Below are 27258 nucleotides of genomic sequence, written 5' to 3' on the forward strand. Positions count from 1 at the left end.
TTTTCCCTCTTTCTCCCCAATCCTTCCCTCTGTTGTTTTCCCTCTCTCTTTCTCTCTCTCCCCCAATCCTTCCCTCTGTTGTTTTCCCTCTCTCTTTCTCTCTCCCCCCAATCCTTCCCTCTGTTGTTTTCCCTCTCTCTCTCCCCAATCCTTCCCTCTGTTGGTTTCTCTCTCTCCCCAATCCTTCCCTCTGTTGGTTTCCCTCTTTCTCTTTCTCCCCAATGCTTCCCTCTCTGTTGTTTTCCCTCTTTCTCTCTCTCCTCATCCTTCCATCTGTTTTTCCCTCTCTCTCCCCATCCTTCCATCTGTTTTTCCCTCTCTCTCCCCATCCTTCCATCTGTTTTCCCCTCTCTCCCCAATCCTTCCCTCTGTTGGTTTCCCTCTTTCTCTCTCTCCCCCAATCCTTCCCTCTGTTGGTTTCCCTCTTTCTCCAATCCTTCCCTCTGTTGTTTTCCCTCTTTCTCTCTCTCCCCAATCCTTCCCTCTGTTGGTTTCCCTCTTTCTCTCTCTCCCCAATCCTTCCCTCTGTTGTTTTCCCTCTTTCTCTCTCCCCCCAATCCTTCCCTCTGTTGTTTTCCCTCTTTCTCTCTCCCCCCAATCCTTCCCTCTGTTGTTTTCCCTCTTTCTCTCTCTCCCCAATCCTTCCCTCTGTTGTTTTCCCTATTTCTCTCTCCCCAATCCTTCCCTCTGTTGGTTTCCCTCTTCCTCTCTCCCCCCAATCCTTCCCTCTGTTGTTTTCCCTCTTTCTCTCTCTCCCCAATCCTTCCCTCTGTTGTTTTCCCTATTTCTCTCTCCCCAATCCTTCCCTCTGTTGGTTTCCCTCTTTCTCTCTCTCCCCCCAATCCTTCCCTCTGTTGTTTTCCCTCTTTCTCTCTCGCTCCAATCCTTCCCTCTGTTGGTTTCCCTCTTTCTCTCTCTCCCCCCAATCCTTCCCTCTGTTGGTTTCCCTCTTTCTCTCTCTCCCCAATCCTTCCCTCTTTCTCTCTCTCCCCAATCCTTCCCTCTGTTGGTTTCCCTCTTTTTCTCTCTTCCCAATCCTTCCCTCTGTTGTTTTCCCTCTTTCTTTCTCTCTCCCCCCCCCCAATCCTTCCCTCTGTTGGTTTCCCTCTTTCTCTCTCCCCCCCCCAATCCTTCCCTCTGTTGGTTTCCCTCTTTCTCCAATCCTTCCCTCTGTTGTTTTCCCTCTTTCTCTCTCTCCCCAATCCTTCCCGCTGTTGGTTTCCCTCTTTCTCTCTCCCCCCCCCCCAATCCTTCCCTCTGTTGGTTTCCCTCTTTCTCTCTCTCCCCCCAATCCTTCCCTCTGTTGGTTTCCCTCTTTCTCTCTCCCCCCAATCCTTCCCTCTTTCTCTCTCTCCCCAATCCTTCCCTCTTTCTCTCTCTCCCCAATCCTTCCCTCTGTTGGTTTCCCTCTTTTTCTCTCTCCCCAATCCTTCCCTCTGTTGGTTTCCCTCTTTCTCTCTCTCCCCAATCCTTCCCTCTGTTGTTTTCCCTCTCCCTGCCAAGTTTCCCGCGAACGGCGCGAAGTCGCGATGCACACGGCACCAGCCCCTATTTCCGGCCGCTGCTGCTTCTCCTGTTGAGCAGCAGCGGCCGCTACACAAAGAAAAAGAAGATTTAAAAAAAAAACTTCAAACCTGGCTGAAACGCGGCACCCCGGCACTGTAGACAGCCATTAGGCATTGGCTGTTGCCCCGCAGCCGCTCCTCCTCTTGCCTCTACGTCACTGCCCCTGGAGGAAGACCCCGGAGGAGCGCAGTGACGTAAGGCAAGAGGAGGAGCGGCTGCGGGGCAACAGCCAATGCCTAATGGCTGTCTACAGTGCCGGGGTGCCGCGTTTCAGCCAGGTTTGAAGTTTTTTTTAATCTTTTTCTTTGTGTAGCGGCCGCTGCTGCTCAACAGGAGAAGCAGCAGCGGCCGGAAATGGGGGCTGGCACTGCGTCCGTCACGGGGCGGGGGGAGCAAATAAAAAAGGTGCCGGTACGCCATACCGTTGCGTACCGGCACAAAAAAAGCACTGGTTCCCACTGCAAAAACACAATGGTAGATGTATTTCTAATTATTTTTATTACATCAGGTTAGGTTTTATTCTGGAAGACAATGAGAATCAGTGAGTTCAAGTAATCTGTACATACGTTATCATTGGTAAAGATAAATGTTTGTTGTGCATTGTCACAATTTGGATTCTTAGCATACAGTAAGCATAAATACATTTGGTAATAAACTATTTTTCAGACTGAAACTTCTAATGATCGATTGCAATCTGGGATAAACATGTTTATTCCTATCTTGGTATGTTATGTTCTTAATTCAATTTTTGTGAGAAAATTCATTTTGCAACATAGTATATTTGCACTACACAGGCAATTTATCTTAGGGACCTATTTAAGTTTAGCACATGCTAATGGACATTAGCGTGTGTAAAGTAAATGCTGCACAGCTCATTGATACCTATGGGCCACATGGCACTTAATCATGCTAATGTCCATTAGTGGGCACAAGGATATCCAACTTCTGTTTCATCTTTAAAACGTTTTTCTGCAAATAATCTTATTTCCAAAGGATTCATAATAGGATTAAAAACTAATTTTTTTTATTTAAACTATAAAATGTTTGCTCTTTAACAAATTTTGGTTGCCATATTAATCTCAAGGTCACAAATCTTTTAAGAATTATTCACCACCTTTGTGCCTAATAAGTTCATAACCGTTTTTAAAAAATATTTTTTTAAAATTTCACCAGTATGGTTGTTTTTAAGATCAGCACTTTTTATAACTGTTTCTAACTTCAGTTTTTTTTGAGTCAGGTTATTAATGTGTTATATATTTTTATGTTTTAGACAGAGATTGTAATTCCCCTGATGCAGGTGTTTGCTGAAACAGGGTCATATCAGGTTTGGTTGATGATGCTTCTCCTTATCCATACTGGTGCCTGTTGCCCTCATAGGCCCCCCCGTATAAGAGGTTTGGGGAGGCTAAGCCTCCCCAGCCCGACCATTACTTTCCCCTGCGCCTCCTTCTCAAATTCGGTGCAGGAAAGAAGTTCGTCGTCAGAACAATTACAAAACTGTATCTTCCTGCCGACGCCGCCACCCCCTCAGTTCATCGCCTGCTGACTCACAAACTCCTGGGACCTTAAGGCTCCTTCCCCTGCAGTTTCGGCTCTGCCAGAACCTCCCCCTGTAACTGCGATGTGCTTCCTGCTGCCCTTCCGTTCCGGTGGCAGAGCCTCATTGTGACTGTGAGCCTGCCTGAGTGTTGCAGCACGTGGCTCCACTATTTACAGTCAGTTACCGACCGAGACAGGGAGGGAGGGAGCGGAGGCAGCAGCAGATCGAGCAAGTGCCGAAGAAGCAGGTAAATGTTGAGGGGGAGGAGTATTTGGGTCTCTTATTTATTGCTTTGCTTAACTGAGAGGGGGGGGCAAGACACTGGGGCAATGTTGGATTGGGGCAGAGAGAGAGAGAGGGTTTATAAGTCAAAATAAAAATAATATTTTGTTTCATGCAGATCTCTTTTGTTCAAACAACTAAACGGGCTATAAGCCCCTAATGCAGTCCATTGGTTTTCTTATATTTTGCCTTTGCTGAACAGGGAGGAGGGGCAAGACAGTGGGGCAATCACTAGTGTTTGGGTTTGGATTGGGGCAGAGAGAGAGAGAGAGCGAGAGAGAGGGTTTATAAGTCAAAATAAAAATAAATATTTTGTTTCATGCAGATCTCTTTTATTTAAACATAACTAAATGGGCTATAAGCCCCTAATGCAGTCCATTTTGTTCTCGTGATGACTTATACTGTGCCAAAATTGAAAATTCTTATCTCTGTCTGGTCATTAATAAAAGAGCTCGTTGTGAATGCTATCCACCCTAAAATGCTGTTTGTGCATAGTGTTTTGCGGTTGAAGGACTGTGTGTGTTGGCCTTACTGAAGTGACATCAACACTTAAATTTAATTTTCATTTGTTTGTCATAACATCAGACATGATTTTAGAATATTTTGGAGGATATGATGTCGAATTGTTTCATAGATGTGTAAGTGATTAAGTGATGGTAAGTGCTTGAAATAATTGAGTTTAAAATATGATATGTCATTTATTATATATAAATCCATTTTTACATGCACATAGAAGCATTTCTTGTCAATAACCAGCAGCCCTTCCTTGGGACTCAGTCTCTTCTCCACCATGACAAAATTATATACCGAATACACTGCAAGAAAACTTTCACTTGCTAACCTTCAATCTCACTAATTAGGGTGGTGCTTGTAACTTTTCACATTTGGGATGTTGTACTTATTTTTTTTTTTCTGTGTGTTAACAATTATGGATGTAAGCCCCACCCCTAACCCCACCCCCTTTAGCTTCCCCAAACAGTTGGGCCACCGACCACCTATGGTTGCCCTCCTCTCTGGCATGTTTTCTGGTTTCTCCAGACTGGGTTATTATTTGATCATCTTTTTTATTTTTTTTGGTGTCTTTTTTGAACCCTCTTAGCAACTGTTTATATCCTTCACAGTCTGGATTTTGAAGCACTGAAAGTTTGGTAATAACATTAGTATCTGATATAAGAGTTATATTATGTAGAGGAAAACAGGCAATTTTAATGCATCGGTACTTACCACATTGTTGTTCATGATGTCTTACTGCTTAGATTTAGGGGTCCTTTTACTAAGGTGCGAACCATCTTAACTTCAGGAAACTATTGAAAACCAACTTGTTTAAGAAGGCCTACCCCCCCGATCCAAATTAACTTACTACTACTACTACTACTATTTAGCATTTCTATAGCGCTACAAGGCATACGCAGCGCTGTACAAACATAGAAGAAAGACAGTCCCTGCTCAAAGAGCTTACAATCTAATAGACAAAAAATAAATAAAGTAAGCAAATCAAATCAATTAATGTGAACGGGAAGGAAGAGAGGAGGGTAGGTGGAGGCGAGTGGTTACAAGTGATTACGAGTCAAAAGCAATGTTAAAGAGGTGGGTTTTCAGTCTAGATTTAAAGGTGGCCAAGGATGGGGCAAGACGTAGGGGCTCAGGAAGTTTATTCCAGGCGTAGGGTGCAGCGAGATAGAAGGCGCGAAGTCTGGAGTTGGCAGTAGTGGAGAAGGGAACAGATAAGAAGGATTTATCCATGGAGCGGAGTGCACGGGAAGGGGTGTAGGGAAGGACGAGTGTGGAGAGATACTGGGGAGCAGCAGAGTGAATACATTTATAGGTTAGTAGAAGAAGTTTGAACAGGATGCGAAAACGGATAGGGAGCCAGTGAAGGGTCTTGAGGAGAGGGGTAGTATGAGTAAAGCGACCCTGGCGGAAGATGAGACGGGCAGCAGAGTTTTGAACCGACTGGAGAGGGGAGAGGTGACTAAGTGGGAGGCCAGCAAGAAGCAGATTGCAGTAGTCTAAACGAGAGGTGACAAGGGTGTGGATGAGGGTTTTGGTAGAGTGCTCGGAAAGAAAGGGGCGGATTTTACGGATGTTGTAAAGAAAGAAACGACAGGTCTTGGCGGTCTGCTGGATATGAGCAGAGAAGGAGAGAGAAGAGTCAAAGATGACCCCAAGGTTTCGAGCTGAGGAGACAGGGAGAATGAGAGAGCCATCAACAGAAATAGAAAACGGGGGAAACGGGGGGAGCGGGGAGGTGGGTTTGGGGGGGAAAATGAGAAGCTCGGTTTTGGTCATATTTAATTTCAGGTGGCGTTGAGACATCCAGGCAGCAATGTCAGACAAGCACGCTGAAACTTTGGTTTGGATGCAAGGTGAGATATCAGGGGTAGAAAGGTAGATTTGGGAGTCATCAGCATAGAGGTGGTAGGAAAAGCCATGGGATGAGATTAATGAACCAAGGGAAGAAGTGTAGATAGAAAAGAGGAGGGGACCAAGAACAGAACCCTGAGGTACACCGACAGGCAGAGGGATAGAAGTAGAAGAGGATCCACCAGAGTGAACACTAAAGGTGCGGAGGGAGAGGTAGGAAGAGAACCAGGAAAGGACAGAGCCCTGGAATCCAAGTGAGGACAGGGTATCGAGAAGTATGCTGTGATCGACAGTGTCAAAAGCAGCGGAAAGATCAAGAAGAATGAGGATGGAATATTGACCTCTGGATTTAGCCAGTAATAGGTCATTGGAGACTTTAGTAAGCGCAGTTTCAGTTGAGTGGAGAGGGCGAAAACCAGATTGTAATGGGTCAAGAATAGCATGTGAGGAGAGAAAATCAAGGCAGCGGCGGTGAACAGCACGCTCAAGTAATTTGGAGAGAAAAGGAAGGAGGGAGATGGGTCGGTAATTAGAGGGACAAGTAGGGTCAAGTGAAGGCTTCTTAAGGAGAGGTGTGACCACAGCATGTTTAAAGGAAGCAACACAGCAAACTATGGACCGTACTAGACTTCTATCACTACCCCCTCTGTAATTCCTTGATGTTTTATACTGATGTTTGTTACATGCTTAATCCTGTACTATGTGTTTGTATTATTGAACCGGAGCCTACCTGTACGGTATTGTGTAAGCCACATTGAGCCTGCAACTAAGTGGGATAATGTGGGATATAAATGTGTTAAATAAATAAATAGATGCGTGTTTTGCACACGTGCACAATTATTTTTCAGCGCACCTACAAAAAGATGCTTTTTTTAAAATTTTTGCCGAAAATGGAAGTGCGGCAAAATGAAAATTGCAGCGCATCCATTTTGGGGCTGAGACCTTACCGCAAGCCACTGACCTAGCGGTATGGTCTCACGCAGTAACCGTGCGGTAATGGTCTACGCATGTCAAATGCCACTTGATATGCATAGCTACTGCGCCAAAATTGAAATTACCACAAGGGCCATGCGGTAGCTGGGCAGTAACTCCAATTTGGCGTACTTAGGTGCCTACGCGGCTTAGTAAATGAGCTAAGGTTTTCTGGTTTGGTTTTTAACTGGTTTAAGCAAAATGTTGTGGTAACCATGTTAGTCCACTTTTATTTTTGTTTCTGTTTATTAACTGGTTTAACAAATTTCTTTTCTACAGATTTTATCAGATTAGGATGGACGGTGTTTTATCTTTTTCTTGGCAGGCAATCTGTAGCGAACTCCAGGGATCTCCTTCGTTTTAATGTATTTCCAAGTTCTTTTGGCTTAGGTTTGCAAGAACTGGGAATCTTTGTCTATTCTTATGTGGATGATATCTTAATATTAATACCTGTTCTTTGAAGATCAAGGGTTAAGTTACTCTCTTTTAAATGAGGGATTTAGAATAGTGGAGAACTAGATTTTAGAGATCATAATAGATTCAGCCCTTACATTGGAATATGAGGTGAACTCGGTAGTTCAAGTATTTTTCAAATTATGGGGGGGTCTTTTACTAAGGTGTGCTAGTGTTTTTAGTGCGTGCTAAAAATAGGGAAAGGGAAATGGGACTTGATATACTGCCTTTCTGAGGTTTTTGCAACGACATTCAATGTGGTTTACATATATTCAGGTACTTATTTTGTACCAGGGGCAATGGAGGGTTAAGTGACTTGCCCAGAGTCACAAGGAGCTGCAGTGGGAATAGAACTCAGTTCCCCAGGCTCAAAGTCCACTGCACTAACCGCTAGGCTACTCCTGGCACGCGCTAAACACAGAGATGCCCATAGGAATACATTGAACAACAAGTGTATAGCAAAGTTCTCTGCTGGTGCTTCAAATACTGTCCACTAGAATCCAATGCTCCTTTACTGAATATCAAGCACAATCAGCTTCAACATTAAAGGTCTGCTAATGACAGGTGACACAAAGAGACCTCTGATTCTCCAAAAACTGAGCAGTATAACCAGGGCCAGTTTCAAACGAGGGGTAATTACACTCTGCCCTTAGATTCAACCACATTTGCAAATAAAAGCTGATCACCGTGAGATCTGCAATCAAATGTTTGATGGTGAGCTGCAAGACCAAGATCAGCTGAGAACAGAGAATCAAGACATTAGTCATATATCAGTGTCCTAACATAAGGGACCCAAAAAATCAGCATAGGAGTTCCGTATATGATTCTGTGCTAACCAAGAGATGAAACTACAAGGACACTTGATTTCTGCATGCAAAGAAATCAAACACCTTAAAGAGCAAAGGTTTAAAATAAATCTGAATGGTCAAAGGTATGAAGCTGATTTCACAGAAACATGATGGCAGATAAAGGCCAAATGTCCCATTCACAGCATCCATTATAAACAAGGCATGGAGTGGCCTAGAGGTTAGAGCACCAGTCTTGAAATCCAGAGGTGGCTGGTTCAAATCCCACTGCTGCTCCTTGTGATCTTGGGCAAGTCACTTAACCCTCCACTGCCTCAGGTACAAACTTAGATTGTGAGCCCTCCTGGGACAGAGAAATATCTAGTGTACCTGAATGTAACTCACGAAAAAGGTGTGAGCAAAATCCAAATAAATAAAATAAATATTGCCCCTTGGGTGCACAGAGCCGCCATCAACATGGCACCATGCACCCGATAAGCCTGTGCAAAAGTCAGGCAGTGGGGTGGGTGCTGGGTGGCTGGGGAGTTTTCGCTGCTGCACACCAGCACCCCACTGAGGCGGAGGGAAAGCCAGAGGTACATAACCCCTGGGAAGATCCCAAGCGCCATCTTTTGCTGGTGTTTGGGGAAAGGCTGTTTCCTTCCCTTCCTCCCTAATTCATAGGATTAAGTTTCCAGACATAAGTCGCAGCGCTTTGGCCAGGTGTACCCAAGCCTGATGTGAGATAAGTTAAGCAGCTGGGACAGCTGGGCTTATGGTTGACCCCCCTTGCTGTGCAGCAGAGCGTTCTGGTTTGCTTTTTGGTGAATTATCAGTCTTGCTAATGGCGACGGACTGGGATTGGCACGATAAAGCTTGAAAGCTTTAGGTTGGCTTGGGTATACTCAATTTTAAGTTAAGTTGGATTAAATAAATCTGCGGGCCAAGTTGTTGCCATTTTGCAAATACATGAGTCCTGTTTTCATTTATATGAGTTAATGAGGTTTTAGGCAGGCTTGAAAAGTCATGGCTGCCTATGTTATTCCTTCTCTCCATAAAGAGATCTCAAATCCCTGTCCCATGCTTTCTTAAATTCAGACACAGCCTTTGTCTCCACCATCTCCACAGAGAGGCTATTCCATACAATCTTGAATAAACCCTCTCTTCCTCTGTCTGATCTTTTCAAATGCAATGATTACCTAAAAGGTGTAGGTTTGTTTCAAGGTGACTTGCAGACTGAAACAGGAGTTCTGCCCTGTTTTCAATGGATGATGCAGCTTGCAAGTGCTTTTTCAACCAACAAGCATATTCCTCTTTATTGAGAACCTACGTAAAAGAAAATGAAATGTCAAGAACTAAAAGGCGATATCATTATTTAAGTTATACATGCAATATTAAAAAAAAAACTGTAAAAAATAAAAGCATGAAAATGTCCTTGTATTCTGCACAGAAATAATTTAAGAACTATTGCATCACGATAGGATTAAGAATGACAAAGTACTTACTCTTTTGGCAATACACAAGGTTCGAAGGCCATCAATGGCATATAGGTTAAGGTAATTCTGCGTCTTACTTAGGATTTTATTTTTACGTTTGTCCTTATGGTCATCTGAATAAAACAGGAAAAAATAGTGAAAGATGGCACAACATGCAATTCTTAAGAAAAACCAAGTAGATTAAATACCAAAGGGTCAGGCAATAAATAAAACATGTCATTATTTAAAGAATAATGGGGGTAATGCTCAAAATTACATCTAAAATTAGGTATATATTCACATTGGGAATCAAATCTAATAAAGCCTCTTAATTATAAATCTAAATGTCAAAAACAGGAGACTAGTATAAAATAATAATTTATATTAAAATATGAAAAGTTCTCAGAATTTGTGAGAATAAACCAAGTGGACGAGCTGTCACTATCCAATCATCGCACTTAGTTGCTCTCAACAACTTATATAAGCAAAGCTTTTCAAAAAATTTATTTATTACATTTGTACCCCGTGCTTTCCCGCTCATCGCAGGCTCAATGCGGCTTACATAGTAACAAGAGAATACAATCTGTAGTATCAAAATCAACAAGGATGTATGTGATAGGACAATGAACAAGGAGTAAATGGGATAAAAGAAGTATGAGTGAAAGGATAGGGATGGGTAATGAGGTGGAGCGATAAAGGAGAAATTGAGGAAGAGTATGGAGGGTAAGAAGGTTGGTAGGAGATAATATCTGAGTCATTGTTATTAATGATTAGATGAACCGGTAAGTAGATGGGTTGCTTATGTTTGCTTATGATAGGTCAAGTCGTTCGGGTAAACCTGTTCGAATAGATGGGTTTTCAATAGTTTCCTAAAGGGAAGATATTCACTAATTGACCGAATGTATCTGGGTAGAGCATTCCAGAGTTGGGATCTCAGGTAGGGGAAGTTAGATGCATGGTAGGTTTTGTATTTTAGTCCTTTGCAGAAATATATTCAATCCCAGCAAATTATATTTTTGTACATATCAATTCTGCTTTTGAAATGATGATGGGATATCTTGTATACCGCTTTGCAATCCAATGTGGGATGCAGCTGTGCAATGCCAAAGTCTACTTGTAGAATCTAGTTTATAGTTTATTAGAATTTACTTTACTGCTCAACCTAACTTGCGACCTGAGCAGTTTACAAAACTAAGGCTACATAAATAGACAGAAAGGAACTACAATATAGACAGGAAAGGAATTAATCATACACACAGGAAGGCACAAACTACAGAGAAGCTAATATCTCTCAAACAAAAAGTGACCCAATTCAGTGTCCAAACATAAACAAGTGTCCAAAACTTCTTTCAAATTTCTCTCTTGTCAGCAAGTCCTATCGGATCCATTTCACAGAATCTCTACATGGTTCCATGTTTCGCTAAAAGTAGTGTCTTCTGGAGATTCTGAATCACAGTTCCTGAAAATCTCTCAACCGGAGGAGCTAGGCTGGGGAGCCCAAAATCAGAACCCCACTCCCTCTGACAGCAAAAACCAGCCTGAGCCCTTACCGCCACCCATTGATCTAGTGGTAAGGGCTCACGCGCTACACATGCGGTGACCAGTCGACGGGTGCCAACTGCCGATTATCACCGGAAACAAAGCGCCTGGGAAAAAATAAATCATCCAGGCATTATGGGAGCATGCCAAATCTAAAATTACCACCAAGGGGCACGGTAGCCTGGTGGTAGTCTCGTTTAGGCGTGCGCTGCATGCACTTAGCACCTAACATGCCTTTGTAAAAGGGCCCCTAAGTATCTGACTAGAAGAATTGATATGAAGAAAAATATCATTTGATGGGACTGAGACTTGATATATTTTTTGAAAAGCTTTTCTTATATAAGTTGTTGGAAGCAACCAAGAGGGTCTTTTATTAAGGCATGCACACATTTTTAGCGCGTGCTACAATTGTGGGCGTGCTAAACATTAGAGACGCCAATATTTTCCTACGGGCATCTCTAACGTTTAGCGTGCCCACAATTTTGATGTCTTCCTGCACTTACCTTAATCTGCACCTTCCCAACTGTAAAGGTATTAAGTACAAATCTGTCTATGCATCCAACTTTTTCTTTCTGGGTAGCCAGTTCTGGAATGTGCTACCAAGATCCATCTGGACTATCAATGGCCTTTTGCCCTTCAGAAAAGCACTGAAGACCCATCTCTTCAAGAAAGTCTACCCCAATGATTCAACATAACTAAAGCCTGCTCACTTGATTCTTACCGATGGCTGTTCACACACTGACCATGTTTCCCATTATCCTTAGAATGTTGGGTGTTATTAAGAAGGGTATGGAGTCCAGGTGTGCGGATGTTATAATGCCGTTGTATCGCTCCATGGTGCGACCGCACCTGGAGTATTGTGTTCAGTACTGGTCTCCGTATCTCAAAAAAGATATAGTAGAATTGGAAAAGGTACAGCGAAGGGCGACGAAAATGATAGTGGGGATGGGACGACTTTCCTATGAAGAGAGGCTGAGAAGGCTAGGGCTTTTCAGCTTGGAGAAGAGACGGCTGAGGGGAGATATGATAGAAGTGTATAAAATAATGAGTGGAATGGATCGGGTGGATGTGAAGCGACTGTTCACGCTATCCAAAAATACTAGGACTAGAGGGCATGAGTTGAAGCTACAGTGTGGTAAATTTAAAACGAATCGGAGAAAATTTTTCTTCACCCAACGTGTAATTAGACTCTGGAATTCATTGCCGGAGAACGTGGTACGGGCGGTTAGCTTGACGGAGTTTAAAAAGGGGTTAGATAGATTCCTAAAGGACAAGTCCATAGACCGCTATTAAATGGACTTGGAAAAATTCCTCATTTTTAGGTATAACTTGTCTGGAATGTTTTTACGTTTGGGGAGCGTGCCAGGTGCCCTTGACCTGGATTGGCCACTGTCGGTAACAGGATGCTGGGCTAGATGGACCTTTGGTCTTTCCCAGTATGGCACTACTTATGTACTTATGTACTTATTACTATCCCATGTCTTATTCGTCTTCATCTTCCTTATGCTCACCCTTAACGCTTAACTCATATGACATTGTTATTCTTCATATTGTTACGATGTAAGCCGCATTGAACCTGCCTTGTGTGGGAAAGCGTGGGGTACAAATGTAATAAATAAATAAATACATTTTAGCAGGCGCTAAAAACATGAGCGCGCCTTAGTAAAAGATGCCCCAAGTGCGATGATTAGTAACAGCTCGTCCACTTGTTAGCTTAGTGTCACAAATTGAGATCTTTTCATATTTTAATATAAATATTACTTTATGAAATTTGGATCCAGGAGAGGGTGCGCTAAGAAGTATTCTACAATGGCAATCACACATGTAGCTGCCATTAGAGATGTTCAAAAAGGCATACCCTACCGACCCACCATAAATGCCTACACTCTGCAACACAGCAAAACCAAAGCTCATAAAGTCATTACATTTCCTCCCCTTGATCCCAGTATGGCTGAAACACATGAACCTTATTCGACCACAACATAACATTGTATTTGTTCTTTACCTGACCTGGTGAATGCCTCTACGGTACTATGTAAGCCACATTGAGCCTGCAAATAGGTGGGAAAATGTGGGATACAAATGTAACAAATAATGCTAGCATGTCATTTACAGGTCTAACTTTATGCACTGTTCTGGACATGGCCTTCCCAAGTCAATGCTTCCCTTGAAATTGTGTGTTATAGATTTGTACACACTGTTTATAGAATACCGACTAATGGCAATTAAGGAGGCCCATGGAATTAATCATGGAAATATAACATTGGCATTGCTGCAGCAGTGAAATTTATTTTACTAGGGGGGGGGGGTTGGGGAGGGAAGGGAAGGGTTTTGGAGAATGGGGGAGGGTTAAGGAAGAGGCAAGATTTCACAAAGCTTACAAGTTATACGGAAACTGATTTAATAATTTAAGTCAATGCTGAAAGATCTGTGGGGCTTAATCTTGTAGAGATTTAATTAATCAGTAATTATAGAGGGTAATTGTGAAGAAACGAGTATATAAATTGGGCAGATTTGAGTGGGGGGTTACATTCAGAGCCTGGGGGTGGGGCTTAAAAGTGCGAGTGAGTCAGTGTTTTGGTGGTCTGAGGAGATTCAGTGAGCAAGTGCGGGGTTGTGAGTAAGAGGGTATTTGGGAGATAAAATTAATCCCATCCCATCCCTCTTAATTTTGGATGGATATGGTTAAATCTGGAGTCTATCTTGTAGAATTTGATGTTGGGTGGAAATTAAGGAAAATGTTAAAGTGAGATTATAAGTCACGGCAGCAGAAAAGTTTGATATGAACTCACTTAAGGACAATGGTTGAAATTGATTTGTGGATGGTTATGGTGTAATCTGTTTCTGTGCGAAACCACCATAAGTGGAAGCGAGGCCTTGATGTCACCACAGGTCTCATTTTAGAAGGTGGAGTTTTCAGAATTCATACATTTAATGGAAGAAGTTTGTTTAGCTAGGTCGGCACCAACTAGCTTTTAAAATGAATAAAGAGAAGTGAAGGTCATATTGATGTTGACATGTTATTAATTTGTGATGTTTATAAATTTTGATTTATTAATAAAGCTGTGGTCAAATTATTCTCCAATAAATTTAGCTGTTAATTGCTTTATTTATGTCTGAGTTATGAACGGATGCAGTGCAAGTGTCAATGTTATGTGCCTAACTGCTAACTGGCATCCAATTAAACAAGTATATTATGTGCATAACTGCCCTTACTCTAGGCCTAGATAAGCATGTAAACTAATTGAGCTTATTTTCGAAAGAGATCGCCGGCGATCTTCCGACACAAATCGGGAGATCGCTGGCGATCTACTGATCCCAGCCAAATTGGTATTATCAAAAGCCGATTTTGGCCGGCCCCAACTGCTGTTTTGTCGCGCCGCTGGCCAACCTTCAAGGGGGCGTGTTGGTAGGGTAGTGAAGGCGGGGCGGGGCGTGGGTACGAGATGGCCGGCTTCGCCTTATAATGGAAAAAAAGAGGCCGGCTCGACGAGCATTTCGCCAGCCGGACTTGGTCCATTTATTTTTAGGACCAAGTCTGTAAAAAGTGCCCCAACTGACCAGAAGACCACCGGATGGAAGCGGGGATCACCTCCCCTTACTCCCCCAGTGATCACCAACCCCCTCCCACCCAAAAAAACCCCCAAAACATTTTTTGCCAGCCTGAAATGTCATACTCAGCTCCTTGACAGCAGTATGCAGGTCCCTGGAGCAGTTTATAGTGGGTGCAGTGCACTTCAGGCAGGTGGACCCAGGCCCATCCCCCCCTACCTGTTCCACTTGTGGTGGTTAATGTAGATCCCTCCAAACCCCCCCCAAACCCACTGTACCCACATGTAGGTGCCCCCTTCACCCCTTAGGGCTATGGTAATGGTGTAGAGTTGTGGGGAGTGAGTTTTGGGGGGGATTTGGGGGGCTCAGCACCCAAGGTAAGGGTGCTATGCACCTGGAAGCTTTTTTTTAAAGTGCCCCCTAGGGTGCCCAGTTGGTGTCCTGGCATGTCAAGGGGGCCAATGCACTACAAATGCTGGCTCTTCCCATGCCCAAATGCCTTGCATTTCGCTGGGTTTGAGATGGCCGGGCCCGGTTTCCATTATGGCTGAAAATCGGAGCCGGCGATCCTGCTCCACAACCCGGTGAGTGATTTGGCTGGCGTCAAGCATATTTTGAAAATATGCTTGGCTCTGCCCCCTTGCGGAGCCAGCCCCGAAGATGGCTGGCGCTGTTCGATTATGCCCCTCCACGTCGCACAATGGAGCGATACAGAGGCTTTATAATATTTTGGTCTTATTTTGCATCCCTCTCCTAATAATTCCTAGCATCCTGTTTGCTTTTTTGGCCGCCAATGCACACTGGGCAGAAGATGTCAGCGTACTGTCTACAATGACACCTAGGTCTTTTTCTTGAGTGCTGACTCCTAAAGTGGCCCCTAGCTTTAGATAACTAGGATTTGGATTATTCTTCACACTGTGCATCACACTGCATGTCTACATTAAATTTCATCTGCCATTTGGATACCCAGTCTTCCAATTTCCTACGGTCTTCCTGCAATTCTCCACAATCCACATGTGTTTTGACAACTTTGAATAGTTTTGTGCCATCCACAAATTTAATCACCTCACTCATCATTCCAATTCCCACTAGTGGCACTCCACTATTCACCCTCCTCCACTGTTTTATGTTTTATATTAACAAAACTTGTTATGAATATAGTATTTATGTGATTTTATGTATGTTTCCTTTGTTCACCGCTCTGGATAGGATAAGAGAGGATTATAAATAATAAATCCAATCCAATAACATGCAGATTTGCTCTATAAACCCCTAATTCTATAAAAGTCACCAAAAATTGTGCATGCAAATTTGAGCATGCACTCAATTTGTGTATACAATTTAACCGAACAAGCTAATTGGCACCAATAATTGGCTTAACGAGCAATAATTGGCACTAATTAGATTTAACTGGCATTTACACCAAGGGAGTGCAGAACTGGGATGGTCATGGGCGTAATTGGGGCATGCCTAAAATTAACGCGCATTTTTATTAAATATCAGGGATACATGCCTAATGTAGGTGTGTACATTTGCACCACATTTTACTAGATGCAAATGGCTGACCCTAAAGTTAGATGCGATTCCTGGGCATAAGCACTATTGTATAAACCATGCCTAACTTTAAGCATGGCTTATAGAATAGTGCTTTTTTGGGCGCAATATACAGAATCTAGCCCTAAGCATTCAGTTGCGTGTGCAAGTTTATAGGGTCAGGAGGAATGTGTCCATCACTGCTAAATTATACTGATATCTTCCATGTCATTCAATTATGTAAGGGGTAGATATTTAAAATGGAGTTGAAAATGAGTTTACCTTAATTCACTGTCACCAGGGCTAATCCGGATATTCACTGGCACTTACCTAGACTGCCCAAAATACTGAAGCTAGACTCATATTTGGAAAAGCGAAATACGAAAGTGCTAGACCCCTAAGAGAAAAATTACACTGGCTTCCATTGAAAGAACGAGTTGTGTTCAAAATCTGTACCCTGGTTCATAAAATCATTCATGGTGAGGCCCCGATATATATGTTAGACCTTGCAGATTTACTAACCAGGAACACACTACCCCAGTTGCAAAGGACTTAAGTACAAATCAATATATGCATCTAGCTTCTCCTACTTCAGTGCGCAACTGTGGAATGCACTGCCAAGGGCCTTGAAAGCAATGCACAACTTAACAGCATTCCGGAAGTTTCTAAAGACTAACCTGTTCGGGAAGACATACCATAATGACCCTTCATCAGTGACCTATAATCTAAACTCTATTAGAACCAGATAAAATTGAACTCTCTTCTTCTGATTGCTTTAATTAATCTGTCACCAATGTACATCAATGTTTTACCCCCTATCTCTTATACCGATATGAACTGTTTATTTAATTTACTTTATACTGTACTTTAACATTTATAAACTTTAATGTAATACTACTTTGTATTTCTCATGTCGGAAATGGTGATCGCCATTACGACATAATGTAAGCCACATTGAGCCTGCAAAAAGGTGGGAAAATGTGGGATACAGATGCAACAAATAAATAAATAGACAGTGTTGCTGAATATTTGGGCAGACCACCACAGCACTAGTGCCAAGGTTGTTGGAAGTCTGGGTGGAGCTTGGAGTTACCCAACGCAGGCTTACCACATTCTAACCCAGAACTACGCCAGCCCGATGCACCTGACAGCAGTAGTTCCATCTTGAGTGTGTGCCATTTCCAGCGTGTTAGAAATTTTTTAAAATTTTATAGCGCAGTGGTAACCCAGTGGTAATTGGGCATCGCTGTACACTGCCCAGTTACCACTAGGTTACAGCATGAGCCCTTACCGCCACGCGGTAAGAATAATCTTATTCCATGACCATTTTTAGGGGCTTTTTACTTGCTGCAGTAAAAAGAGCCCTGGTACATGGAAAAAACAGCCTCCGCCGACACCACATGGCCTTTTTCCCCATAGTTTAGTGAAAGGACCCCTAAATTAGCAGCCGTATTCAGTCTGCTAACTGGGTAATTATCCAGATACAGTTAAGACAGCAAAAAAAGGTTGCCCTAACTAAGCGCCTGTACCCGGATAAGTCCTGGTAGTTTGATCATACCTAAATATTCAGGTACCTGGCTATGGTCCAGCACAAAATATCTGGCCAGCATTTTTTAAAATTCTGAGTGCCATGGGCTCAATATTGACCTGTAAGCTTATAAGAGTAGGAAAGACATTGAAGTTGCACATCTTGTTTGAAGATCTAGATAGAACCCATAGGAACAATCATAGCATTAAGACACACCAAGGAGAGACAACATACATGCACCGTTAAAACCACTTGGCTGGGCTGCAGAATGTTTGAGCAATCAACCAAAGAGTAGGGCACTTCCAAAAAACCATGAGGAAGAGGAAGACTCAGGAGATACTAGTCAATAGCGTTTAATGAGAACACCTCGAAAGGACTCAACACAGCAGCACCACTGGATTCCCCCCCCCCCCCCCCAACTGCAGAGATTTCTCCTTGATCACAGAAGTTTGCAATTTGTTTAGTCAAACCGAAGTTTATTTAGACTCTGAAACACACAATTGGTCAGACTCCTGAGGCAGGCGCTTAGGAACCGAAACACAGCCATTGTGTCGCGTCCTTTTGGTGTAATCTCAATAAACATCATTGACTAGTATCTCCTGAGTCTTTCTCGTGGTGTTTTGGAAGTGTCATCTCTGCCCTACTCATTAGTTGATTGCTCTACTGCAGTTGTGGGGACAGTTGTTCCTTCACCTCCTGTGGGTGTTTCCCTCCACTTCTCTGCAGAACATTTGAAGCATCTTACAAATACTTCTACCACCCCACTGGAGTACAAGTGTAAGAAAAGGAAAAATGTTCACTCTCCAGTTATGTTATGACTTTTAACCTCCTGAACTACAAACGATAATGGTTACATTTCACATGCATTCTGTTAGCACGTGCATCCTCTGCTGGGTCGTGGCAGAGACAGATACCAGTAATTACAACATTGAAGGGACTCTGTTATTTCTAAAGCAGCCAGTTTCAAACTACACAGTATAAGATGGATTAATCCAAGCACAGACAGGGCAATTTGCAAGCCTCTCTCCTTGGGTAAAACATCTATTTACCCATTGCAAAAGTGCTCAATGATTGTGTTGATTAAATAAATGTTATTCTTACATGTGACATATTATTGAAATCAAATTGCGGAGTATGCCAAGGTGCTCATTGTCAAAGTACATAGACTTACAGAGATACACAAAGGGGCATTTTCAAAGCACTTAGATTTACAAAGTTCCACTGTAACCTATGGAACTTTGTAAGTCTAAATGCTTTGAAAATGAGCCCCATAGTAACATATGTAATATTGGAAGTCTATGCATTTTGAAAATGAGCCTCCAAATGTCATATGAAGCTATAAACAGCAATTCATTTATTATGTTCAAATGTTTTTGCCTCTTGGATTAAACTGAATTAATATATTTTTCTACATTAAGGGGGAGATTCTATACATGGCGCCTACAAAATCAGAGCTGAAATCATTGCCAACTAAGCGTATTCCATAAACGACGCCTAGATTTAGGCATGGTATATAGAATATGCTTAGTTGATATTTCAGCACCTAAATCTAGGCACATCCATTTACACCAATTAAAACCTGGCTTAAATCCCGGTGTGTAGATTTATGCACACTGGACCATATTCTATAACTACGCGCATAAATTTGGGAACGCCCATGGAACACCCATTTCCCTACCCATAACCACACCTCTTTTTACCTGTGCACATTAAAAATTAGGCATACTGCGTTACAGAATATGCTTAGGGCTCCATTTACTAAGGCGCGTTAGTATTTTGTACGTGTTAACCGTGTAGGTGCCTATAGGGATATTGTAGGCATGTACATGGTTAACACACGTATCGGTTTCAAAAAAAGTCTTCTCTCGCTTTTTTGGCTTGCTCAAGTACTTGTAGGCACTCTGTCAGGACTTCAAGAAAGCGACGCTGATGGTTTGGCTCCCGAAGAAGCATACTGTGAAATGGAGGCGCTCTGTTGAGCAAATCGAAAAAGAATGAGAATTTTTTTTTGAAACAGATAAGTGCCTTCCAAGTCCTAAGATTTCAATATGAAGCTGTAGATTTGATTTCAATAACAAAACACAAGTAACCAATGTGAATGACTAGTAAAGAATTAACTAAAAGCACAAAAACTCTTGAAAAAAAACAGGAGGTTTTTTGACCTGTGAGGATGTTCGTGTGGCTTTTTTGTTGTAAAAATAGAGACAAGCCAAGCATCTGAGGTCTTTTCCTTCCTCTAAAATGATAGACTTAAAAAAAATGTTTAAATCAATTTTGAGTGAATAGTAAGTAAAATCAAACGAACTTGCTATTCTCTATGACTTGAGCATGCTTAATGTGAAAAATCCGTGTATGGAGTTCACTTGCTCACTGGCAGAACTATTTACGTATGGGAGACCTGGGTTCAATTTTCAGACTGGGTTCCTGTTCACTGTTTACCCTGTGAAGAAGTCATTTCATAACATCACCAACTACTCGGGTTCCAGGGTTGCTGAGGGAAAAAAGAACCTCATTTCCTGTTACCACCTAAATTCCTAAAGAGTTAGGCATTATATTCCTCTTTTACTGATGAAATGCCGTCATTCAAAATGGTTCACAAAGCCATAAAAAAGAAAGCAAGCAAAGTACTGAAATTACCAGGAACATTTATAATCTCCACACATAATTACACTTTAAGAAATATAAAATCTCCTACCAAAATGACCACATATGTGGAAAAAGGTAAGTTTCAAGGCCCTTCCTGAACATCAACAAATTATTACATTGTCTCAAAGTCAATGGCAGTCTATTCAAGTACTCAGGAGCCATTACATTAAAAACCATAGTATGCCACAAAAAACCCTCCAAAACTGTGACCAAGCTGTCACCTCTAACAGATTACCATGTGCTGATCTCAGTGCCCTTGCCAGAGCATAACTACAACTTGTTCAGCAAATAACCATGCTTCTGCTTATGAATCTCCTTAAAAATCAAGGTTAACAGCTTAAACTCTAGATCTGCCTCCAGACCGCACTGGTAACATCTGGATAGCCTGCAGGACTGCCAACAGACAAAGCCGGGCCCAAGGCAAACAATCTTCAGGGCCCATCGCCACCACCTCCTCCTGCTGCTTTTCCCCCCTCCTCCCCACAGCAGCAATCGAGAGAGTGCTCTGCCAGCTACAGGTCCTTCTTCCTGCTGTTTCCAGCATCCTGTGATGTAACTTCCTGTTTCCACATAGGCAGAATGTGGCAGGACAAAGGACCCATGGCAGGCAGAGTAGTCTCTCTTGATCACCGGAGCTGGGTCCTCCTTGGAGGCTGGGCCCAGGGAATCTTGCCCCCCTGCCCCTCCTCCCCAGCAGCCCTGATAGCATGGGGTGGTGTGCAGGTAATGCTGTTGAAAATCCAGGTATGTTCCTGGCCAACAGCACTTATCTAGACAGGAGCACCTGCTACCCGGATAAGTGCTGCTAAGTATCGGGCAGCATGAATACACCATTATAGATGAAATGTGTTAGAAGAGGGGAAAAGATCAATTACATACAAAAGAAACAAAGATAGACCATCTGAAATAGATTTTCCCTTGAACAATATACCTGGAATCTCTAAAAGACCTAGGTATTGCACTAAAGTTTCTCACTCATTTACACAGATCTGTAGATCCCAAAATTAAGGTGCAATCCACTAAGTAATTCGTTGCTCTCTAATTATTAAAGTGCTAATGTGCAAATCCTATCATTCAGTTAGCTGGAGAAAATGTGAACGTGATCTGAATGAAATTTTATAAATGTCACTTACTATAACCTATGCAATCTGCAGCTTGTTTTAGCGAACATAGTGTATGCAATGTGTCAGAGATCTGTTGTCTTCTCATACTCCTTAAGGTGTTTTATTGCCTCCAGCTACATCTAGAATTTTGATTTCCTAATCAAACACTGGACTAATGGCAGCCAATCTAAATAGGTTTGCAGTCTATTGTGGAAAAATAAAGAGAAGAGCTGTACCTGAGGAGCAAGGTTCAAGTAGATCCATAACAACTGAATCCGCTCCCTTGGTATAAACAACTATTTGATCTGTCAGTGGATGTCTGACCACCACAGACATTCTCTTTCTGATGGAATCAAAGCCCAATGTATGTAACAGTTCAAACGTTAACCGTCCCAGGTAAGGCAGTTCTACCGTTACCTGGTCAGGCAGTCTATCAACCAGTGCACAGTTATATGCCCTGGCTGCGTAGACCAGAGCAGCTTCATCTGGGCTCTCTGCCTCATAACGTAGTTCTCCATCCTCTGACCCATCAATCGCACCATCTCCTGCTGGTTGTGCATTATAGCGATTGTTGTTTATCGGGGTGCTATGTGTCAGCTTTCCTTCCAGTTTTAATAACGTGCCCTCAGTTGAACTGTAAGAAAGAAAACTGGAGCCAATTCTTGGCGATGATTTGTTGGTAGTCAGACTTGACGAACTGCTGTTGTTCAATCCTGATGTTAGACGGCTGGGAGTGAATCTTCGAATGAAGTCTTCTATTGTCTTTACGGGGGACTTCAACTCAAATCTACCTCTCACCTTGAAAAAGCAAAGAATACTACATTATAATGGTACAAAACAGTCTTAAGTGAGAAAATACTATAAAAATGATTCTAAGAATGATACTGTAGCAAAGTTATGCCATTTAGTCGGCATTTTACAGGCACGTTTTGCCAACGGATTATTATTACAAGACTATTCAAGAACTAAGTTGTCCCAACAATCTGAATGTATAATGCCAAATGCATCTATCATATGAAAACACTAGCATATGCTGGGAGTTTGCTCTTGATGATTGACAAATCATCACCTGTAGAGATAATAATTAGCTGGGTGTCCATTCGATGAAGGGTACAACAGTTTGAACAGGAAGGAACCCAAACTAAACCTATCTATGCTTGGGGAGCTGAAATGAGCTCTAACAGGAGAAACCCAAACGGCTAAACCAGGAAAAATGCTGAAGATAAATTTAAACAAATCCAAGCAAGACCCTGAATGCCTTTACTAGAGGTACTGATGACCTTCATGATAAGGTAGTGCATGCCCTTCTCCCAGATTTACAATAACATCAGACACCAACAGTTAGACTAATACCCTTTTGGATGATGCAATCTTCATATATAGATATGCCTTCTACCCAGTGGACAGATTTCAGTATGCAGAAGACTTATATAAATAAATCTATTACATATAATATGTGAAGATGAACAACCAGTATGATTAGTTATCCTTGTACCTTGACTAATGTGGGTAGAAACTACACTGGCTATGATGATGCAAGTCACACATGCACAGCAGCAAATCATCACCTTTAGTAGCTCATTGCAACGAATGGGCTCATTCATTTGAGTAACAATATTGGAGTATTACTGAATAAATACAAGTTCCATTGAGGAGGTGAAGACACAATATTTAATATTCAATTTAATAGGGGAACAATATTGTATTTTAAAACTCAACTCAGTGCTGCTGATATAGAATGGCAGAGTGTAATATCAGCTATTTCTGTCATATGGATTTTAATTGAGCGTGTGCATGTTTTGTTGAAGCACAATGGGCTCTGCCCCATTAAATGTATGTCACTGACTGCTGGTAGGATATTTAAATGCTGGCTTCTTGAGAATAATGAGCTGCATACCGGGAACTTTATCATCAATAATCACAGTTTGCAGCAGTCTTTCTAAGCATTGAAAATGCAAACTGTATTTAAGTCTGTAACTAACAGTAATCTTTTTGAAGCAGTGAAAACAAACAGCTTGGAACTACTCTTTCAAACAATAGCTCTCTCTGGTACGAAATGGTATTAAGCGGTTGCTGGGTTTGCGAATGCAGCAATCCCCCTGAAGCAGTGCAAATGAAACCTGGGGTTTTGAATGATCGTTGATTTGTCAGTTTGAATTTCAACTGGGAAAGCTGCGATTCAGAACACCTAAAGGCCCATGTACTAAAATTAGGGACACCGAGAGACTAGGCCGGGCCCGGGGCAAGGCCGCCTCGCCTCCGCCGCCCCCATCACTCCCCCCGCTACTGCCGCCCCCTGTCGCTGCAGTCCCCGGTCTCACCTGCCTGCCTCCATGGCTTCGGGTCCCCTGCATTCAAAGCGGCAGTCGCAGATCGCCTCTCTTCTGGCCTTCCCGCCCTCATCTGAAGTAACTTCCTGTTTGCGTGAGGGCGGGACACAGGGAGGGAAGGCCCAAAGGGAGGCGATCTGTGACTGCCGCTTCAAATGCAGGGGGCCCGGAGCGGAGGAGGCAGGCAGGTGAGACCGGGAACTGCAGCGCCAGCAGCCTGACTCCGGCGCCGGGCCCCAGGGAATTTTGCCCCTCTGCCCCCCCCCCCCCCTCAGTGGCCCTGACTAAAATGTGCTAAGCAGTTAGGGCAGGCAACTGTTAACAGCTACTGTGCGCTAAAATAGTGTTGGGTGCATCTGCCCTAATAATCACGCTTGATATTTACACAGATGGGAACTTGTCTGTGAGCCCTCAACACTTACCACATAGCCTTTGCATCTACAAAGCATCCATTTTGGCTATGGATCCTTGAATGGGCAGTATAGATTGATTTAACTTGGAAACTATTAATACAGGGTAAGTGCAAAGCATTGCTGCACTTTAGTAAAAGGGTCCATTACTGCTGTACTGATCGGTGGTAGAAGCTGACCAAATTTCTGTTTTAGTTATGGCATCGAAACCAGCCCATAATCCATTTTCTGCCCTGTTTCAGCTGAAAGGTTATTTTAATTTTAGACTACCCTCCAGTGGGCTTCAGTTAGTTTACAGCACTCTGCACTGTTTTTCTTTTCTTTCTTGTTTTGCGCTTGTGTTTGATTGATGTTTGTTTTTTCATTTCACAGAATAAGCATGACCACAAGTGTGATTTCCTGATGAAGCTAATGAGAAACGGGTCCGTTGGGACCGCACTGCTTTAAGCTTTTCTGCTGAGTGGAGCCACTGATTACACAAACGCAGCACTACTCAGATAAGTTTCAGCCTTTTTATGTTATGTGCTTTATGGTCAGCACTTGATGTGATTTTTATTAATTACTACTTGTTCCAAACAGCGCTCTAAAAGTAGAACTGGAACAGCGCGGGGCTTTATCACCCCTATGATCAGAGATAATAGCATGCAAATTTATGTGCGCTATTATCTCTGATCATAGGGTAAAGTGAGGGAGGATTGTGCCTGAGAATGCACTCAGACACAATCCTCCCGTACTTGTTTGACAGGTCTGGGCTGTTAAAAGCCCAGACCTGTGAAACACAGGGGCTGAAGGTCCGTGGGACCACCAGACCCCAAACAGCATGGCCCTGGTGGCCTAGTACCCCCACCCTGAGCCAGCTACACAGGGGCTGGAGGTCCGGCAGACCCCCCACCCCAACACAAATTCAGGGGGGAGGCTAGGGATACGGTGGATCTCCAGCCCCCCTAACCCCCTAGCTTCCCCTCAAGTAAAGCTCTGGTGGCCCAGTGGACCGTGAATCAAACCCCTCCCCCGACCTGGTAGTCTAGCGGCCCTCTTTAACACACCCCACCCCCGTAACTTTCTTGGAGGAGGGAGATACGCCCTCCTCTTCCAGCAGCACCACCTCAAAAATGGCAGCACGCAGCCCTGCCCAGGGTCGGGCTTCACACCATGGATGCACTGGGCAGTGCTGGGCACCGTCATTTTGAAGCGGTGCTGTTGGAAGAGGACAGAGTCTATCTCCCTCCTCCAACAAAGGTACGGGGGGGGGGGTGAGGCGAGGAAGAGGGCCGCTAGACCACCAGGTCAGGGGGGTTTGATTCGCGACCCACTGGGCCACCAGGGCTTTACTTGGGCTGATGCTAGGGGGGTGTCACTAGGGGGAGTCAGAGTTCCTGCTTCTGCAGGGGGTGGGGGTCTGCATTGGGGACACCTGCTAGCATGCTGGACAGGGCTCACTATTCCTCCCTAATGGTCTGCACACCCTAACGCCAGCTCCGGGTCTTAGTAGACTGGCCACACAGATATCCCAGTAGAGCAGTGGGGCATCCTAGGGGGCACTGCAGTGGGCTTCACATCTCACCAATACCCTCTTATATTGTATGGTGAGACCTCCAAAACCCATCAAAAGCCTACTGTACCAACTGTACACCACTACAATAGTCATTATTGGCTGCTGGTATCACCTATATATGGGTACAAGTAGGTTTTAGTGGGGTTTGCATGGCTCACACTTTCTACCACAAGCATACCAGTTAGAGTGGAATATGGATCTGGGTTCCCTTCTCTACAGCCCATTGCACCTACCACTAGGCTACTCCAGGGACCTGCTTGCTGCTCTAATAGGCCTGGCTATAATATCTGAAGCTGTCATAGAGGCTGGTATCTATTGTTTCTTTCACATCTTTGAGGGTGGCAGAGGGTTAGTAACCACTGGAGGAGTAAGGAGGGTTCATGCTTTAATCCCTCCAATGATAATTTGGTCATTTAGGGCACATTTTTGTGAATCAGTAATGACTGAAACAGGTCTAGACCAAAACATCTAACTTTTAGCCCTGGACGTTTTTGCTTTGTTCAATTATGGCAAAAAATGTCCAACTTTTGGGAACACCCAAATCCCGCCCCAACACTTCCCCTTGTGATTTGGAAGCATTACATATGAACTGCATAGAAAATCATAATAAAATGGGTTTCAAAAATAGCAATTTGGATGTTTTGGCAAAAAAAGTCCATCTGTTGCTTTATGATGCTTTTTGGACGTTTTTCTGTTTCAAAAATGAGCCCCTAAATGATTTCCATTTTTCCTCATGTACTTTTACATTTTTTTCTCCTTTTTTGATTCTACTATTTTCTTGACTATGTTTGATGTAAAATTTTAGAAATACAATTTTAAAAAATAATATATACAAACAGTTTCACTCGTTCACATACCTTCTGCCTTGGCTGGTTGGGAGATGTAACTACAACAGTATTACAGATTGTTAAAGCTATGAAGAAGTCAAATATGTCAGACTGCTCAGGTGTGAGTAGGGACAACGGCTGTTCATGATTTCTCATGATCTCTAAACATCGGGCACAATCATTTACTTTCGACAGTAGTTGAGGATCGGGTGTGATATCTTTTTCCTGAAAAACGAAACATGTACTTTAGCCAGTTAAATTTAGACTTCCTTATTATATGTGCCAGGATTTAGGCAGTTAAGCTTAGCTGGTTTCCTGAAATTAAACTTTCTAATAAGGTAATCTTCTCTAATGGATCCCAATAAGATTTTATCTACTGCTTCTGGAAAACAAATGTGATTTTTATTACATGAATCTGAAGAATTAGTTAGAATGGAAAGCAGACACCATCTAGCTTTATTAGATTTTAAAAACAATACGTCTAAGAATATAAAGGGCTTCTTTTACCAATACTGTTTTTTTCCATTCTTTAGGAAAAACCAGAGAGAGACATAAGATGATCATCAAATCACTAAAACACTATTACTGGTACTTGCAGAAATTGTGAAAAGCCCGACATGGCACCGTCTATTAAACATTCGTAACCATCTCCTGACGTCACTCTCCCACAGTAGAACCCTGCTTGCCTGATGTCAGGAGATGTTACTACTCAAGCAGGGAGGCGGGAAGCGCGCGACGAAAACAACGAACAGAGGGCTGTGAGAGCTGAACGGCAGTGGCCAACAACAGGAAAGGAAA

General features: G+C 42.9%; 1 protein-coding gene across 2 annotated transcripts in view; it reads right to left on the reverse strand.

The window, feature by feature from the left end:
• The window catches only part of ATP10A (ATPase phospholipid transporting 10A (putative)), a 281162-nt gene that overhangs the window by 58229 nt on the left and 195675 nt on the right, over positions 1 to 27258 (reverse strand). For both annotated transcript variants that reach the window (XR_003941956.1, XM_030201381.1), the window contains exons 9-12: positions 26491 to 26685; positions 21575 to 22136; positions 9468 to 9571; positions 9162 to 9288 (exon numbers count right to left, since the gene is read on the reverse strand). Coding sequence is in view for 1 of the 2 variants with exons in the window: in XM_030201381.1 (XP_030057241.1) it covers positions 9162 to 9288; positions 9468 to 9571; positions 21575 to 22136; positions 26491 to 26685 (988 nt within the window). In the remaining variant the exon portion in view is untranslated. The remainder of the gene's footprint in view (positions 1 to 9161; positions 9289 to 9467; positions 9572 to 21574; positions 22137 to 26490; positions 26686 to 27258) is intronic.

Source organism: Microcaecilia unicolor, chromosome 4 (assembly GCF_901765095.1).
Source record: "Microcaecilia unicolor chromosome 4, aMicUni1.1, whole genome shotgun sequence".
In the NCBI taxonomy this organism is placed as follows: domain Eukaryota; kingdom Metazoa; phylum Chordata; class Amphibia; order Gymnophiona; family Siphonopidae; genus Microcaecilia; species Microcaecilia unicolor.